This window comes from Poecilia latipinna, unplaced genomic scaffold, assembly GCF_001443285.1.
Source record: "Poecilia latipinna isolate Pla-1442-1.1 unplaced genomic scaffold, P_latipinna-1.0 Scaffold1062, whole genome shotgun sequence".
NCBI lineage: Eukaryota > Metazoa > Chordata > Actinopteri > Cyprinodontiformes > Poeciliidae > Poecilia > Poecilia latipinna.
Window position 1 is genome coordinate 1503 of NW_015113678.1, and position 14957 is coordinate 16459.

General features: G+C 39.1%; 1 protein-coding gene across 14 annotated transcripts in view; it reads right to left on the minus strand.

Annotated features, from left to right (window-relative positions):
• Positions 1 to 227: 227 nt before the first annotated feature.
• LOC106959252 (uncharacterized) overlaps positions 228 to 14957 on the minus strand; it is a 71169-nt gene continuing 56439 nt past the window's right edge. For 6 of the 14 annotated variants that reach the window (XM_015051704.1, XM_015051697.1, XM_015051692.1 and 3 more), the window contains 16 exons: positions 14409 to 14466; positions 14110 to 14317; positions 13620 to 13669; positions 12561 to 12670; positions 11640 to 11793; positions 10482 to 10631; positions 10065 to 10157; positions 8999 to 9058; positions 7697 to 7843; positions 7525 to 7601; positions 5830 to 5873; positions 5037 to 5045; positions 4244 to 4404; positions 2318 to 2424; positions 1956 to 2076; positions 228 to 1142 (listed from right to left, as the gene is read on the minus strand). In XM_015051704.1, coding sequence (XP_014907190.1) covers positions 1077 to 1142; positions 1956 to 2076; positions 2318 to 2424; positions 4244 to 4404; positions 5037 to 5045; positions 5830 to 5873; positions 7525 to 7601; positions 7697 to 7843; positions 8999 to 9058; positions 10065 to 10157; positions 10482 to 10631; positions 11640 to 11793; positions 12561 to 12670; positions 13620 to 13669; positions 14110 to 14317; positions 14409 to 14466 — 1615 coding nt within the window. In that variant the 3' untranslated portion in view covers positions 228 to 1076. The remainder of the gene's footprint in view (positions 1143 to 1955; positions 2077 to 2317; positions 2425 to 4243; positions 4405 to 5036; positions 5046 to 5829; positions 5874 to 7524; positions 7602 to 7696; positions 7844 to 8998; positions 9059 to 10064; positions 10158 to 10481; positions 10632 to 11639; positions 11794 to 12560; positions 12671 to 13619; positions 13670 to 14109; positions 14318 to 14408; positions 14467 to 14957) is intronic. The other 8 variants (XM_015051707.1, XM_015051696.1, XM_015051701.1 and 5 more) reach the window with 7 other exon arrangements.

The following is a 14957-nucleotide window of genomic DNA, read 5'->3' on the forward strand; positions in this document are numbered from 1 at the left end:
TACATTTTTAATGTCTGCTGCTCAAAAGAGAAGATTATTTTTATTTAATTATTTTAATTCATCTTAACCAGAGGCCCAAACCATTGATCCATTAGTCCATTGATGTATCAATGTGTGTTTGTGTTCCTCAAGAACACAGGGCGAAAGTCAAATAAAATCTTATACATTTTTGTAAAACCCCAGAGCAGTAAAGTGATGAGCTAAAGATGAAGAAGACCAGAGTGAACCTTCAGCTGTATTGCCATCTTTTATTGCACTTTGTAAGCTGATGCTGTACAGTAGCTGTGAAGAGGAATTATTCCTCAGTGAAAAATTATGAATGTCGTCCTCCAAAAATTAAATGACTCCTGCTCACAAGTGAATACAGTGATGATTAGTTTTGCTTTATATCAAAATAAATTCCCAAATAAAATAACAAAGTCCCACAATTTCATCAAAAAAAGCTATGACAAGTATAACAAATATTTAAATGTTTACATGAGGGCAGCAGGGTGAGGCTTATATAGTAACTACATTAAAATGCAGACAAGTCTTTTGTTTTATACTTGGATTTTCCACAATACAGTATATACAAACAATAACATTACAAGGTTTTCTTTCTCTCTTACATGCAACACTATCATGACCGTTGGTGTCTAAGTGTTTCAAGACTGTACAAATAAATCTAAACATCTGCGGCTAAATTTTTTCAAAATCTACCTTAACCTTGCATCAAGAGGAGAAACTAACAGGAGCGGGTAAACAGTCTTCTCCCTCAGTGGCTGTCATGGCAACATCATAAACACAAAACTCAACCCACGAGTAATCCTTGCAGTTTTTCGTCACCGTACACACACAGTCACACACGCAACACTCGTCACTGATATGATAGATTTTCTAAAACTTTAAACCAGACCCCTGATACAGTACAGTACACTGACACATCAAAAAATGTACAGAGTAATAAGAGGAGGTCATTTTGGTGGAGACTCAGTAGGAAGCAAAACCCCAAGACCTCTTTGGCCTTAAAACGTCCATCGTTTCTTGCAACAGTGATACACTTTGTGTTCATAAAGTATTAGCTTGTGGCGTGGCTGCTAACTCTTCCCCATTTTGGCGATCAGCTCGTCACAGATCTTTGTCAGCTCCTCAATCTCCTTGTTCTGTAAAAAAAAAAAAAAAAAAGTAAAAGCATTAAGTTACCTGGACTGTGTATACACAGAGTCTTTGTCTTCATGTGGGTTGAACTTTTCTGAGAAATTGGAACTGTAGACCTATTATGATACGGCTGTTAACCTAAACTGCATAGAGAGCGATTATCTGACAAGCAGCTGAGGTAAAATGGTAAATCTGGGTCAGGTGCAGGGAGGGGAGAAATACCAAACACGTGGAAGAAGATCCTCCAGTCATTCAAAATGCCAATGAATGGTGCAAAACTGTCAAGACGCTTCACCCTGAACACAGCATCCTCACTATGAAACATTTTTTTTCAGCAGGAACGGGAAAGCTTTTGAGAGTAAAACTGCTAACAATCTACGAAAGACATCAGACTGAGGTAGAGATTCACCTGCCAACAGGAAAATGACCCTAACCATGGAGCCATAATGTAATGATTTGGATATACTGATGTGCTATAATGGCCTAGTTAAAGTTTAAACCCTAAATCCAATTGAGAAACTAATATCCAAAGATGCGTTCCACCACTGTGACCGAGTCTGAAAATGGCCAAAAGCTTCTGTAATCTGTAAATACAGCAAAAAGATGTTCTTCAAAGTACCTAGCAGCAACTGTGCATCAGACATTTAGGATGGTATTATTTATGCAAAATGCTCAAATCATGTCTTTATTTAATCCACAATATAAACATAAACTGGTCATAAAGTACATTGAGGAGGTTGTAAAAAGTTCAGGGGATATGAATACTCTTTTACAAGGTGCAGTATTTCTTTAATGTTAGTGTGTTTCTCATTGCTGACCTTTTGCTCCAAAGTGCGCTCCAGAGAGTCCACCTTCATCTGCTCTTTCCTCAGACTGGCTTGGTGGGCAGCCTGCTCTTGCTTGGCCTTGGATCGGACCTGTGCGATCTCTGCGTTGGCTCTGGAGATGAACAGCGAAAATAAAACAATACAATTACCCTTCAGTACTTGTAAAGGGATAAATACCACTCCGAAGAAGTCAGGAAAGATTGTAATGCATCTCAAAAACAGAAGAAATGGAACTAACCTATTATAAAAAAGCACATTTGGGAGCTTGTATTGGTTGGACGCCTAGAGCTTTTTGTGGTTTAGTCTTTTGTGGGGTGAGAAACTCATTATAATTTGAATTTGTTTATACTCACTTGTCTAGTTTCTCCTCAGCGTGGATCTTCAGAGCTTGATACCGCTGCTCCTCCTTGCGGACTCTGGACAGATACTCCTGGGCGCATTTCTTCAGCACTTCTTCATTCTAAAATGAGAGAGATTTATTTAAATGTCTTGCCCTTAAACTACACTACCCTTCACACTTACCTCTCCATGTCTAAAAAGCCTTAAAACGAAATAATCTTTCATTGTAGCGGGATAACTTTACCCTGAAATTGCTTTCTAAATTCAATATTTAATTTAGGTACATTAACTGTGAGAAAAAGTGGAGGAAGAATTTTTTCACATCATCACTAACTCAAATCTGCTGAAATAAATGCAACTGAGGCATACTTTTTGTGTCTAGTAATGGAAGAAAGATCTCGCAGTGACATCTTGGGGTCAGCAAGTCTCTGTAACAAACACGGAGTTTGCCAAAATACTACTCAGAATTTGATCGAAACCAACTGCTTTGGTCAGATCAGCCGTCTTAAATGCATGTCATAAAATACGCCCCTATTATTACCTATCAAACAGCCCACAAAGGCTCTCGTCTTCTAGGCACGGCAATCCTTTTTAAATGTGTTTTCTTCAGAGGTGCTGATGCTTCTAATAAAACTGTCCAAGGATGGAGTCCAATAATCTGTTCTGTCTCAGTGCACCTCAACATCGCATGCATGATTTGACAAGGCGACCCGAGGCGCTGCCGATGTGTGTCCTCCACACACACCCCCAGGTGGGTTTTGTGTAAAAACACTGTTTGGATGTGCACAAAGTGAACTTGTGCCTCCTCTCAAGCAAAGTTGGAGGATTTGTGATGCGTCAGGTCTGCTTCTCTTTGGGAGTTCGGGGAAACTTTTTAGTGTACGGCCGCATGAACACATTTTCAATTTATTTCAGGACATTTTCAATAAAAATCTGGTGACCTCAAACAGGGAATGGGTCAACACTGTGTCTCTCGGTGAGATATTGTTCCAAAACAGGTGACTGAAACATCACAGAAGTGGTTCACTAGAAAGAAAACTCATCCTTCTTCATCTTTAGACCTAATTCATACGGAAAACCTCTGAATGGAGCAGAAGAGAAGATAGGAAACCTCACACTATGTGAGCTACAAGTATGGGACATATTTTAGGAGGTTCTAACATCAATCTGTCCCTCCAGGATGTTGTGATGTTGCGATCGCAACTGTTAATGCAAATTTACTCCATTTTCACAAATTTTGTACAGACTTGTGATTTTCACTTCTTTTCTGACCAATCACTGCAACTCGGCTCAATTTTGACCAATCCCTCAGCCTCCTTCTAATGTAACTTCCTGTTTCATGACGTCTCATGAAAGCTGAACCTGCAAGATGAGATTATCTGTGACGCTACATGGTAACATTTGCCATTTTGAGATGTTCTGTTGGATTTGATTATAAAGTTCATGTTAACTTAAATGACCAGTATGGAATTCTTCTTTTGGCCTTTGATTTTATTTGTATTTGACCTACTATTTCAAGAATTGAATATACTTATTTGCAACTTAAATATTAACTCTGTTTTGGGAGGGTAACGTGCAACAATTTCAACTTTTTTGTAAAACCATGTTATTGCAAAAGCAAAGTTTTTAAAAAGAAGGGCAACTTTTTGAAAATGATGACACAAAATCAATAATTTTAGGCTGCAACAACCACAAAAAACTGCAACATCCTGGAGGGACTGATTGACTGCATGCTTGTCAGTGAGTGAGATGATTTCTTAACACTGTTGTTTTCCCCTACTGAATGCACTCAAAGGCTGGATTTTTGTCAAATTTTCAGCCTGAGATTATCCTACCAATATAGGATTTTTTGTCAGGGGTGCTAATAACTGTGAAGGGTGATGTTTAAAGTGGCTTACAGGGCATTTTGACTTAGAAGTTTTGAGTAATTAGTGTGGCACCTTGCGGAAGCCCTCCAGCACATCTTTCATCTTCTCATAACGACGGAAGAGGTCAGCCAGGGACTTCTCCACAGAGTTGAGATCAGCCAAGGCCTGATCCTTCTCTATGATCAGCTGCTGGATGGTGTGGTGGGACAGAGACTTCTCCTTTTGATCATCCTCTAATGAACACATACACACACACAGATTTCCTAAATCATCAGTCTATCCACTAGAGATGCTGACGTGGAAGGTACAAACATCTTCCCACAACATACATAAAAATATACACCATTTTTACAATGCAACAAAGTGGAACTGAGGGTTAGAGTGATTGTTCTACTTCAGAAAATCATTAATTTTATTGCATGCAAACAAAATGTCACAATGAGGAAATCAAAAAGGAGAGCTATGTTTTATAAAGCTTGGTAGCTTCGTTTGTTTAGAGCGACACTTGCTTGTCTTTTAAGTAACTTACAGTAGATGATCTACTTGTGCAAATAAGTAAAGCTGCTTGAGTGGCTTTAGCACACACCTTTAGTCAAGCGTCGAAGCATCTTTAAGATCTTTTCATTGTTTGTGTGTCACTCAGATTGATATAGTATTATTTTCAAAACAAACAACTTGACAGATTCTTTCCTTTATATCTATAAAAAAGTCAAGTCTTAGCCTTTATGTGAAACGCAACAGAATGGACAAACAAAAGCTACTAGATGAGATGAAGAAAAGGAGCACACCTGCTCCCCTCTCTGACGGACGGATGGAGAGACGCGAGCTGACACAAACAAGCAAAGTACGGCTCTGTGTTACTCACCTGGCATGCCTGTCAGGGTTATCAAATAGTAAGGGGCAATGATGGGAGCAGAACAGAAAAGAAGGGAGTGTGTTAAGTCAAACTGGGAGGGTCAAGACATGTGAGAGAGCCGAGCGTTAGACATGAACAGAAACAGATTATGGCCTTTTAGTGGGCGTGTTCTGAGAAGAGCAAGACATTAACTTAAGACTGCAGCACAAGCCAAATATTCAAGAACGCCTGAAGTTGGCAAAAAAGGATGTAGGTGAGAGCAGGGAAAATGTAAAGTGAGCAAAGTGGTGACAAGGGTGCCGTCAATGGATAATTGTGATGGTTCCCACCACCACCGGTGTCAGAATCTCTGCCGCAGCACAAGATTAACAAAGCTAAGCTAGAGATGAACCAATAAGTCAGATTATGACTGACTGATAGGAAGTTAAATAAATCAAGGAGCAACACCTGAATGTGGAAGTTGTTGCTCAGGAAAGAAGGCTGCTACTATGAACAAATTATGGTTTTCTACAGCGTACTTTGAATGTTTTCGTTTCTAAAATAGTTCTTAAAGAGAGATTGCAAATTATTAAAACTGGTATTAGCAGGTGAACTTTTTCTAAAAACTTGAAAACTCTGACTGTTGCGTTTCTGAAGTAAACCATTTGAAATCAGAGGCGGCGGGGTAAAAACTATAAACTTCAATAAGACACCAAAGAGCAAATTAAAGCACCAGAGTTTGATGAAAAAGATTTTCTGATGCATGTTAAATTGTGCACTTGGAGTCAATGATTACATTAAGTGAGGAAGTGGAAAAACTCACCTATCATCTGCGCAATAGTCTTCTCATACTCTGCAACAATCCTCCTACAGATAAAAAAATTATTGCAAATTTACTGTCAACACAATATCAGTGTGTGCAATATTAGTAATGTAAAGAAAGGCTCGGATTGCAATAAAATTGAGAAAATTATATAAATGCCATTTCATTCACTATTTAGGTCTGTGAGTGCAGTTGCACACTTAATGTTGGTCGAAATGTCTTTTTAACTTTTTGTTTATTGAATTAAAAGTAAATAATAATTTGATTTATTTATTTCAAAAATTTTTTAAAAAAAAAAAAAAAAAAAACAATCAGTAGGACAGAAAAAATGTGCAAACATAACCGGTAAAAATGTTTACCACTACTTTTCTGTTTGAAAAGGAGTAGGAAGAAATGAACACTTATTTAATCCAACCCCTTATCTCAATTTAATGAAATACATTACTCACTTATTCAATAACTATCAAAAAAATTTAAACCATGTAATAAAGCAAAACATAACACAGCAATTTGCAGAAACTACAGAGATGTTCAAATGTCCAAAATGACATCAACATGAAGCTGGAGCATCCCGAATCGAACAAATTGGAGTACAATGTTAGAAAGCCTTGGTCCAGTCCAATCAAAGCATTTTAAAATGATAATCCCTGCAGTCCCAATAAAACTAGTTCCTGACGGTCACTCAAAGCTATCCACCAAGCCATGCAACCACATTTTCAGTTGTCAATTTAAAAGGACATAACAGACAATTTTCATGTGTACAAATGTACAGTAGCCCCCAAAATCTGAAAATAACTTCTAAGAAAATAAAAATCTACCCAATGTATCCATTTTAATGTGTTTTCTTTTCTTTCACACTCTTTCTTATTCTTGTTCTCTTTCTTATTGTTGTCATTTGTTATTTTTGCTTATTTAATCGCTTATTTCGTAGATCAATACTTCTGTTTGCTAGTCTGTAATGTTTGTTTCGTATGAGCTAATTTGTGAATAAAAACTGAAAAAAAAACTTTATAGTAGGCCATGAACATCATAGACTTCTCTGTCTGTTGTAGATCTGTGCCTGTTCTAAAAAAAACAAGCATCTAAATTCTTACTAAAAGTAAAATAAGTAGGTTAACCTGTGATGTGTGATAGATTTCTTCATGCTTGCATTGTTTCTTTAGAAATAACTGGACCATTTTTGACTGTTCCAGTAAAACAGGTTGTACGGGGTAAGAGGATTGATTAGCCTTGCCTCCCTCTTAGTCTCTTAGCTCCTCCTTATCCAGAGCACAATCAGTTAAAGGAGGTAAGCTCTGTCTTATCCATGCTAAATGACCCAGCTGCACTCACACTCACCACCTGCTAACCGACAAGAAGCTTCAATGCTGCTTATATCCAGTTTCCTGTCTGAACCTAAAGCTGTTTGCTGACTGTTGTTTATGGGTGAGTTTAGAGCTGCTGTTAGCAGGTTTGGTGTAACAATATCTACAGTAATTAATTATTTAGTCATCTTTTCTATCTAAAACATCTTAAAGCACATCAGTCTGATGTGCGCTCAGCGCAGACTGGCGTACTCTTTAACTGGTTTTCCATTCTGGACCCAAAGGTGTCTTTGTTTCAGATAAACCAAGTAAGAAGTTCAAAAGAAGACAAAGACATTTGCTAGATATCTATAAGTGATAGACTTGACAACAACTCAATGTTTCTTTTTACCTCATCTCCACCACTTCCTGTCGACTGTCCTCGTACTTCCTCTGCCACTCCAGAACCTCTTTCTCTTTTGACACAATCTATGAAATAGGGGCAAACACTTTTAAGTAAAGCTCTAGACGTTGAAATGAAACGACTTTTACCACTCAATGAATAAAAAGAAATAGAAGGGAACCTCCTCTCGTGCGATGTCCAACGACTGGTCGAGATCTCTTGGCAGGTGCGGACTCTCGCCTTCGATGTAGCTGCTGCTGCTGGTGGTCTTGGCGTAGAGCGAGCTCTTGGGAATGGAGCTCTCCACAGAAGACAGCATGTCCCGGTGCTGCTTCCAGGAAGCAAAGGAGAGCAGGGAAAGGAACGGAAACATGGCGAGTTACAAACCGGACACCAGACCAGATGCAGGGGCTCGCACACGAGCCCAACAGGTTTCCTGAACCACGACCTCAATGCAGCATGGAACCACAGAAATCTGTTCCACGCAGCAAAACTCTGCTGGCGAATGCTGCAAAGCTGGTGATGTTTCTGAGGACTTGGTCGGCCACTACATGATTGGATGAAACAGCCTTCATCGCTACAGTAATTACTGCGTAATTGGCTGATGCTGGCCCCGGCTGAGCGATCATGAGCGCCTGCTGCTTGCAGAAGCTTGAATGTGAGTTGGTCTGAGCAAGACAAGAAGGAAGGAGCACAGCAGCAGATAGTAAAATAGAGATGGACGATAAGGGAGCTGGACTGGGCAGCAGGGGCATTCCTGTTAGTGTTTGGTTGTAAAAGATTAACTGGTCTGACTTCACAGTTTTCACTAAAAACTTGAAAAGTTTCCAAGATGTGCATGGGTCTGTAAAAGCTAAGACAACATATATACTATTTCACCTCTAAAATTTGGCCTGGAATAAAAGGACTTAGTCGTCATCGGAAGAGCTGGATTAAAGGAGGATTTAATAAAACGGTGGGGGCTCAAAGAGAACAGCAAGAAGGAATGGAGCTAAGTGTTGTGTCTGGCTCATGAAGTAATGCGATTACTCTCATATAAAACGAACGACTAATTAAATTAAGGTAAATAGTAGAAACTCTGATCAGTGCATCTCCATATAAAATGCTGTCTAGATGTAGCACATCTATGATCTACTGAGGCTCAAGTCTGCAGTGCAGTCTGGATGTATTTGGACTAGATTGTAGCAGCTCTGTAGTTCAGAACCAAAAGGGGCAAAGTGCTCATTTTGAACTTTAGAGAAAGGCAAACAGCTTAAATCTACTGTGCTCATTTAAGCTGCTTTCTATTGATATTCAAATCAAGAGAAATATGTTTTAAGAAGATAATTTAACTAAAAAGATATAACAATGGTCATATCATTGAATCCAGTGTGTTGTTGTATAACTGGGTCAGTGAAACAATGAAAAATATGCTCTTGCCCAAATACTTGGACTGCACTCTAGTAGGGTAAGTACAGATCACAGGGTGTCTTGTTACTCTTACTTTGAGTAAGGGTGAACCGTTGATATTCCACCGCCGTGTGCTGGGTTTCTTGAGTCGAGACTGAAACGTGTGGAGCAACAACATGAGACTTGGAGGGACAAGATTGGGAACCAATCCTACTCTGACTCTTTCAAGGATTTTTCCCCTTCCTGACTTCCTAACTCAGCTGCATCTTCAGTTCCAACAAAAATATATCCCTTTGGATCCATTTGCTTCATTGTTGATGTTGAGGCTTAAGCAGTGGTTAACAAATCTGCAGAATGTGCCAATTCCTTTTATCCCATTAACTGATTCGTCAACAAAATAAGTGATGCAATAATTGATTACTAATCGCTGCTTACAGCTTTAATTTCAATTAGCAAAAACTTTGAAAACCATAAAGAATTTTTTAATCCACTTCATAGTTACCCTCTTGTGTTGGCCACATAAAATCCCAAAAAGGATAAATTAAGCTTTGCAGTTGTAAAACAACACAATCTGATAAATTTCAAAGGTTTTGAAGATTTTTGCCCTGCACTGTAATATTCTGTGTTGCGTTTGTGTTGTTAGTTTGGGGGAAAATAAAAAAAAAAAAAAACTTAAATGTGACTGGAGATTTGAAACAGAGGATGATCAAATACACCAGGGAGAGTTGCAGCCATGTAACTGTGCAGCTGCGGTTTTTAGGTTATCGTGTTACGTCCCCAGTCACATTCATGTTGATGTAAGCCTCTCATGAACAGGCAACAGGCAGAAAACAACGCAGGGGGCAAGGAAGGCACTGGACTGAGTATTAACCTGGAGGAGCTCGTTGCCAGTCTGAATGGGAGCCGGACACGTTAAGCATCGTTAGCGGTATCATGTGGAGGGGAGCGCCGGGATTGTGGATGCTGCAGCACAGCCGCCATGCCGAAGGGGCCGATCGGCAAGCCGAGACACACCCATGCAAACACCGCAGTCTACAATGACCCACTTCAGCTACACCTGCTTTTCCCTAATCACTCATTCAAGATGCCTATTTTCTGCAACAAACACGCTCACCCACACACACTGAATACAGCAGGTGCAGGCTGACTCAGCGCAGTACCTGGGGGGTTACAGTGGAGAGGGAGGGGCACTGAGAGATGCTTTGGGCTACTTGCAGAGCCTCTAGCCTCAGGGCAGCAAGCACCAGCTCCTCCTTGGCCGCACACAGGGGGGGCCAAATATCAGAGGGGGAGAGGAGGCGGCGGGGTAAGGGAGGAGGGTTGAAGAGAGCAAAGGGAAACATACAAAGACTTGAATTGAGAGCACACATTTGCTGCCGTCTGCATTTTACCAATCATTAATCTACTTCACGCAGCAAGCCAAAAACTGCAAGTACGGGGAGGAGGAAACATAAAAAGATGAAAGGGATGAAGTACGCTGACACAATGGGAACGATGTGGAAACAAAAAAACACACACAGTCACATTTCCTCCCCAGAGCCAGGACCTTCGAGGTTCGTCGAGGTGGGGCAACACACCTGTAGTTTTTGGGCGAATGCGGTTGGGTTGGTCTCAGCCAGGTCAGGCTCCAGGTACTGCAGGGGGTCCTCACACTCTGACAGCCTGTCTAACAACAGGGGCATGGCCTGGGCTGGAGCAGGGGCCACCACGGGGCCCTGGCCAGAGGGCTACAGGGGCACCAGGAGGAGTGGGCAGAGGGGTGGGGTGGAGGAGGGGGACGGGACAGCACAGCAAAGCAAGCGCTGAGTGTTTGAGTGGCAACTTATTTCCTGAACCAAAGCTGGGAGAAAGTGTGTGATGGGGCTGATTTTTGGAGAATCACTGTGATTCGAGTCTTGGGATAAAGTCTCTGGATAAAGGTGCTCATTTCTGATTAAACAACAACGTGGAGTAAGATGCAACTAAATAAAAACATGACATACAGGTGCATCTCAATAAAATGGAATATAAATTAGAAGATTCTTTTTTTACGATTGCAGCTTACACCTAATAAAAGACCTACAATTCAGGTTACTGTTTTTTTAAATATTACAAAATAAAAATATTAAAGTTAGTTACAAAAGCAAATTCCTAAAGAACGAGGCTGTCAATGGAGTGTTGTATCTAAATATTTTAATAGAAAATTTAGTGGAAGGATAAAATGACAGAAGCAGGAGCACTAGCCGCAAGGATAACCATTAGCCCTGTGAAATCCAATCAAAACAGAAATATTAGTCTACTAAAAAGTATGCCCATGTTCATACAGTACATACTCAATACTCAAATGAATCCAATACAGATTATACAAAATCTACTCTAATCTGAACAGAGGACAATTGAGCAGCAGCAGCCCAAATAAGTCACATACGGATAAATTTGTTTCAGAAGTACAGTTGTAGTCTACATCCAGGACTTTTTCCTTCCACTCAACTTTTTTAATGAAAATATTTGACAGCACTCTGAACATCAAGCTTTAAAAAAAACAAAACTTTGTGGTTTACTCTCTTTGTGGAGGGTTTCAAAGTTCACTTTTCCATGTAAGTTACTGAAATAAATTCCACTTTTACTACAGAATCTACTGAGATGCATCTGTAATTCCCATACATGATGATGAGTACACAGATAAATGAAACCCAGTTTATTCTTTATAACAAATGTGATCAGTGCTAGCTGTTTACCAAGAGCCCCGGTCTCACCTGCTCGTCCCTCTCTATGCTCTGTGTCCGGCTGAGGACATCGCTCTCTCTCTTCCTGCCCTTATCTCCAGCAGAACCTTCGGGTCCGGGCCGCGGGCTCAACACCGGCGTCTTCATGCCTGCAGATATCTGGGCTTCCATTTCCTCAAAACTCCTGTGCAGAAGGACAACAATCTGAGGTCTGAGTAAAAGTGTCAGGGAGCGTGTGAGATGTCTATATACAATAGACAGAAGTGATAATTAATACTTTATTTTACCAAATAAAATGCATTCGGTATTCAACCCAGACTGTTGATCCATACACTAAAAATATCAATAAAATTCACACTATTATGACGTTACTGATTTAAAGTTGGCTGGTTGAACTTTTTTTTTTTTTTCCATAAATGTAGAGGTAGTAAAAATTATTTAAATCCAGTCTACTAAAGTACAAATATTCAGTGAAACAAAATTGAATATTGCCATAAAAATTAATCAAAATAAATTATTGTTAATTAAGTAGAGTACATGATGACTGATTTTGGTATTTCCTGGTAAAGGCATAAAAAAAAAAAACTTATAGCGCAGAATTAAACCATGATGAGTTATACTTTACTTTTCTAAAGAGAGTCGACGAAATGTTTTTCCCACTGAAATAACTTAAATTTACAGTGTGTGTTTTTGTGTGACATGCTACATTTATTTCAATGCTTTTTTTTTTTTTAAACATATTTTCACCAGCTGAGCCAATAAGTGGTGAGGACACTCAATAATCCACCAATAAATATATTGGTATATACCGTTTTCAAATGCATACAAAGATCATGACAGTATGAAAATTTAAATCTCAGACATCGACATGAAATATATTATGCAAAGCTGTAAAGTAACATATCTAGCAATGCTGCAATGTGTGGATAAGTAATGTAAGGCATATTTTACCCGGTGCAGGGGGAGCTTGGCTCAGATCCATGTCCACAAGCAGCTTTGGTTAAGTTGTCAGACACTGAGTCCAAGTTCAAGTACAGAGATGGCTTTTTGATAGACAGTGGCTGCAAAAGACAAAATTAATAAAGAATGCTGAAAACTGAAATAATTCATCATCATTAGAGATGCTCAGAGACATTAGCTGGTGAGTGGAATCTAACAGTTTTCAGCTGGATCAGCCCGGACCGGTCTATCAAATTAATAAAAAAATAAAATAAAAAAAAATTCTAATGAACATATCAGACCTAAGAGTTACCACAGGAAAATATGTAACTGCAAAAATGTGGTGACACTACTGATTATGATTAATGCACATTTCTACTTTCTATTCCTACAACATTTTCCTAACTGATAGGAAGAGTGTGAATGCATCACACTTAAAATTTAGCAAGTTGCTAAATATAGTGTCCAAGCAGTCCATTATCACTGGGATATTGCACACACTGACAATGCGTTGACAAATGTGAGTCTTTATATAGTGCAGCTCTTTTTTGGAATGGAAGAGAGGTTTAGAAATGTTGGGAACCCCAGAAGAGGCAAGGACTCGAGGCCTGCTGGGAATACACATGAAGCTGCTGTTTGTGTTATACTAACTATGATAATCTCTATTACGAGACGTTAAAGACCAATAAGAGAAACTTGGTAATCAAATCTTGGCAGGGAGAATTCAGAAGAATATGCTTAATACAGTTGTTATATCTTATATGTGCAGTCTTTAAAATGAAATTTAAATAAATTAGAAAATTATTTAAATTAATTATATTTTATAGGTTAATTACACACAGGGTGGATGTTTTCCAGGTTTTATGCCTGGTAAATACGATGATTTTCTGAAATAATGGTACCATATCCAAACGCATATTCCAATTTATTGAATATGAACGTGTGTTTGCTACAATCTGTATCAAAACAATTTGATTGGTGCATCTCCAATCAACATACACAAAAACATCAACATGCATAAAAACGGAAAATAAATCACATCTGTCATCAATATGCCAAACAAATACTTACTGGGGAGGAAGAGCCAATCTTCTCCATGTACTCAATTTCATAGTCCTGGACTGAAACAGACCAAGAAACAAAACCAAGAGTTAGAACCAGAATACGAGGTGGACAACCACAGTGATCAGTGTTTAGGGCTGTCTGATGGTGATCAGAGGCTGAACCAGCGCTGTCTGCTCCCTGTTTCATCTACGACCCAGATGGGTTGAGCCAGACAGCAGCTGGGAGGAGGTGGGTCTTTTGGTGGTCAGAGGGCAGTGGAGAACTGGGCCAGCCCTTTTATTTATTTATTTATTTATTTTTACTACTAGTAGAAAAGTCAATACACTACTGCTCTATGAACGGATAACAAAGTAACTGGTTGCTTTACATGAGCATCTATCCAAACAAAGCTTTGAGCTTCACTGAATAGCTGTTCGAGTGTGGTACGCTTTGATGTTGCATGAACACAGGTGCCTGGAGGGCACAAAAAAAAAAAAATCAGACAGTAACGTCAAACCTGGATTCTCCTGAGGGAGACTGTTCTCATTTACGAAAGTCGTAACGTCGCAGGGCTGCGGGAAGTCTTGGTGGTCAGTGTTTAAATCTTGGTCCACCTCGTGGCGGACCGCCCACTTATGACCGGTGGAGGAGGCCAGCTTCTCCTCGTCTGTGGCGTGATCATCCTGCTGATGAAGGGACGAAGATTCTTCTGCAGATGTGGGATCCTGCAAGAGAACGGCAAAGAGGGAAACTCTAAAAATCAGCTGGAACTTTAAAAGTGAGAAAGAACCCCAAAAGAGAGCGTATTAAACACACCTGGGATGTGTCGGACATTGGGGATTTCTTTGGCGACCTCTTCACTCTGAAAGTATTACTGAGGGAAAAGAAACAACAAAACATAAATTATTAAAATCCAGGGTAATCCAGAGACTTTGGAAAACAACACAATGTTAGATCCGGCATCTATGGTCTTAAAATTAATATTGCTCACTGGTGAAATTCCAAGTACTCTGGATGGAAACGTCTTTCTTCACATGAAAGGATGACATTACTTCATGAGAAACAACTGAATCACTGTGTCAGAATTACAGCTCAGAGAAGATGAATAATTAATATCAATTCTAATTTTAAATATTATAAAAACCTCTGCAAAGAAACAAAACATTTTATGTGCCCTAGTAGATGGTGACACAAAAGTTAATGTGTATTAGCTGTTAAAGGTATGTCTATATATATATATATATATATATATATATATATATATATATATATATATATATATATATATATATATATATATATATATATATATATATATTTTTTATATATATTTATATTTTTTTTTTTTTTTTGTATAGATATATA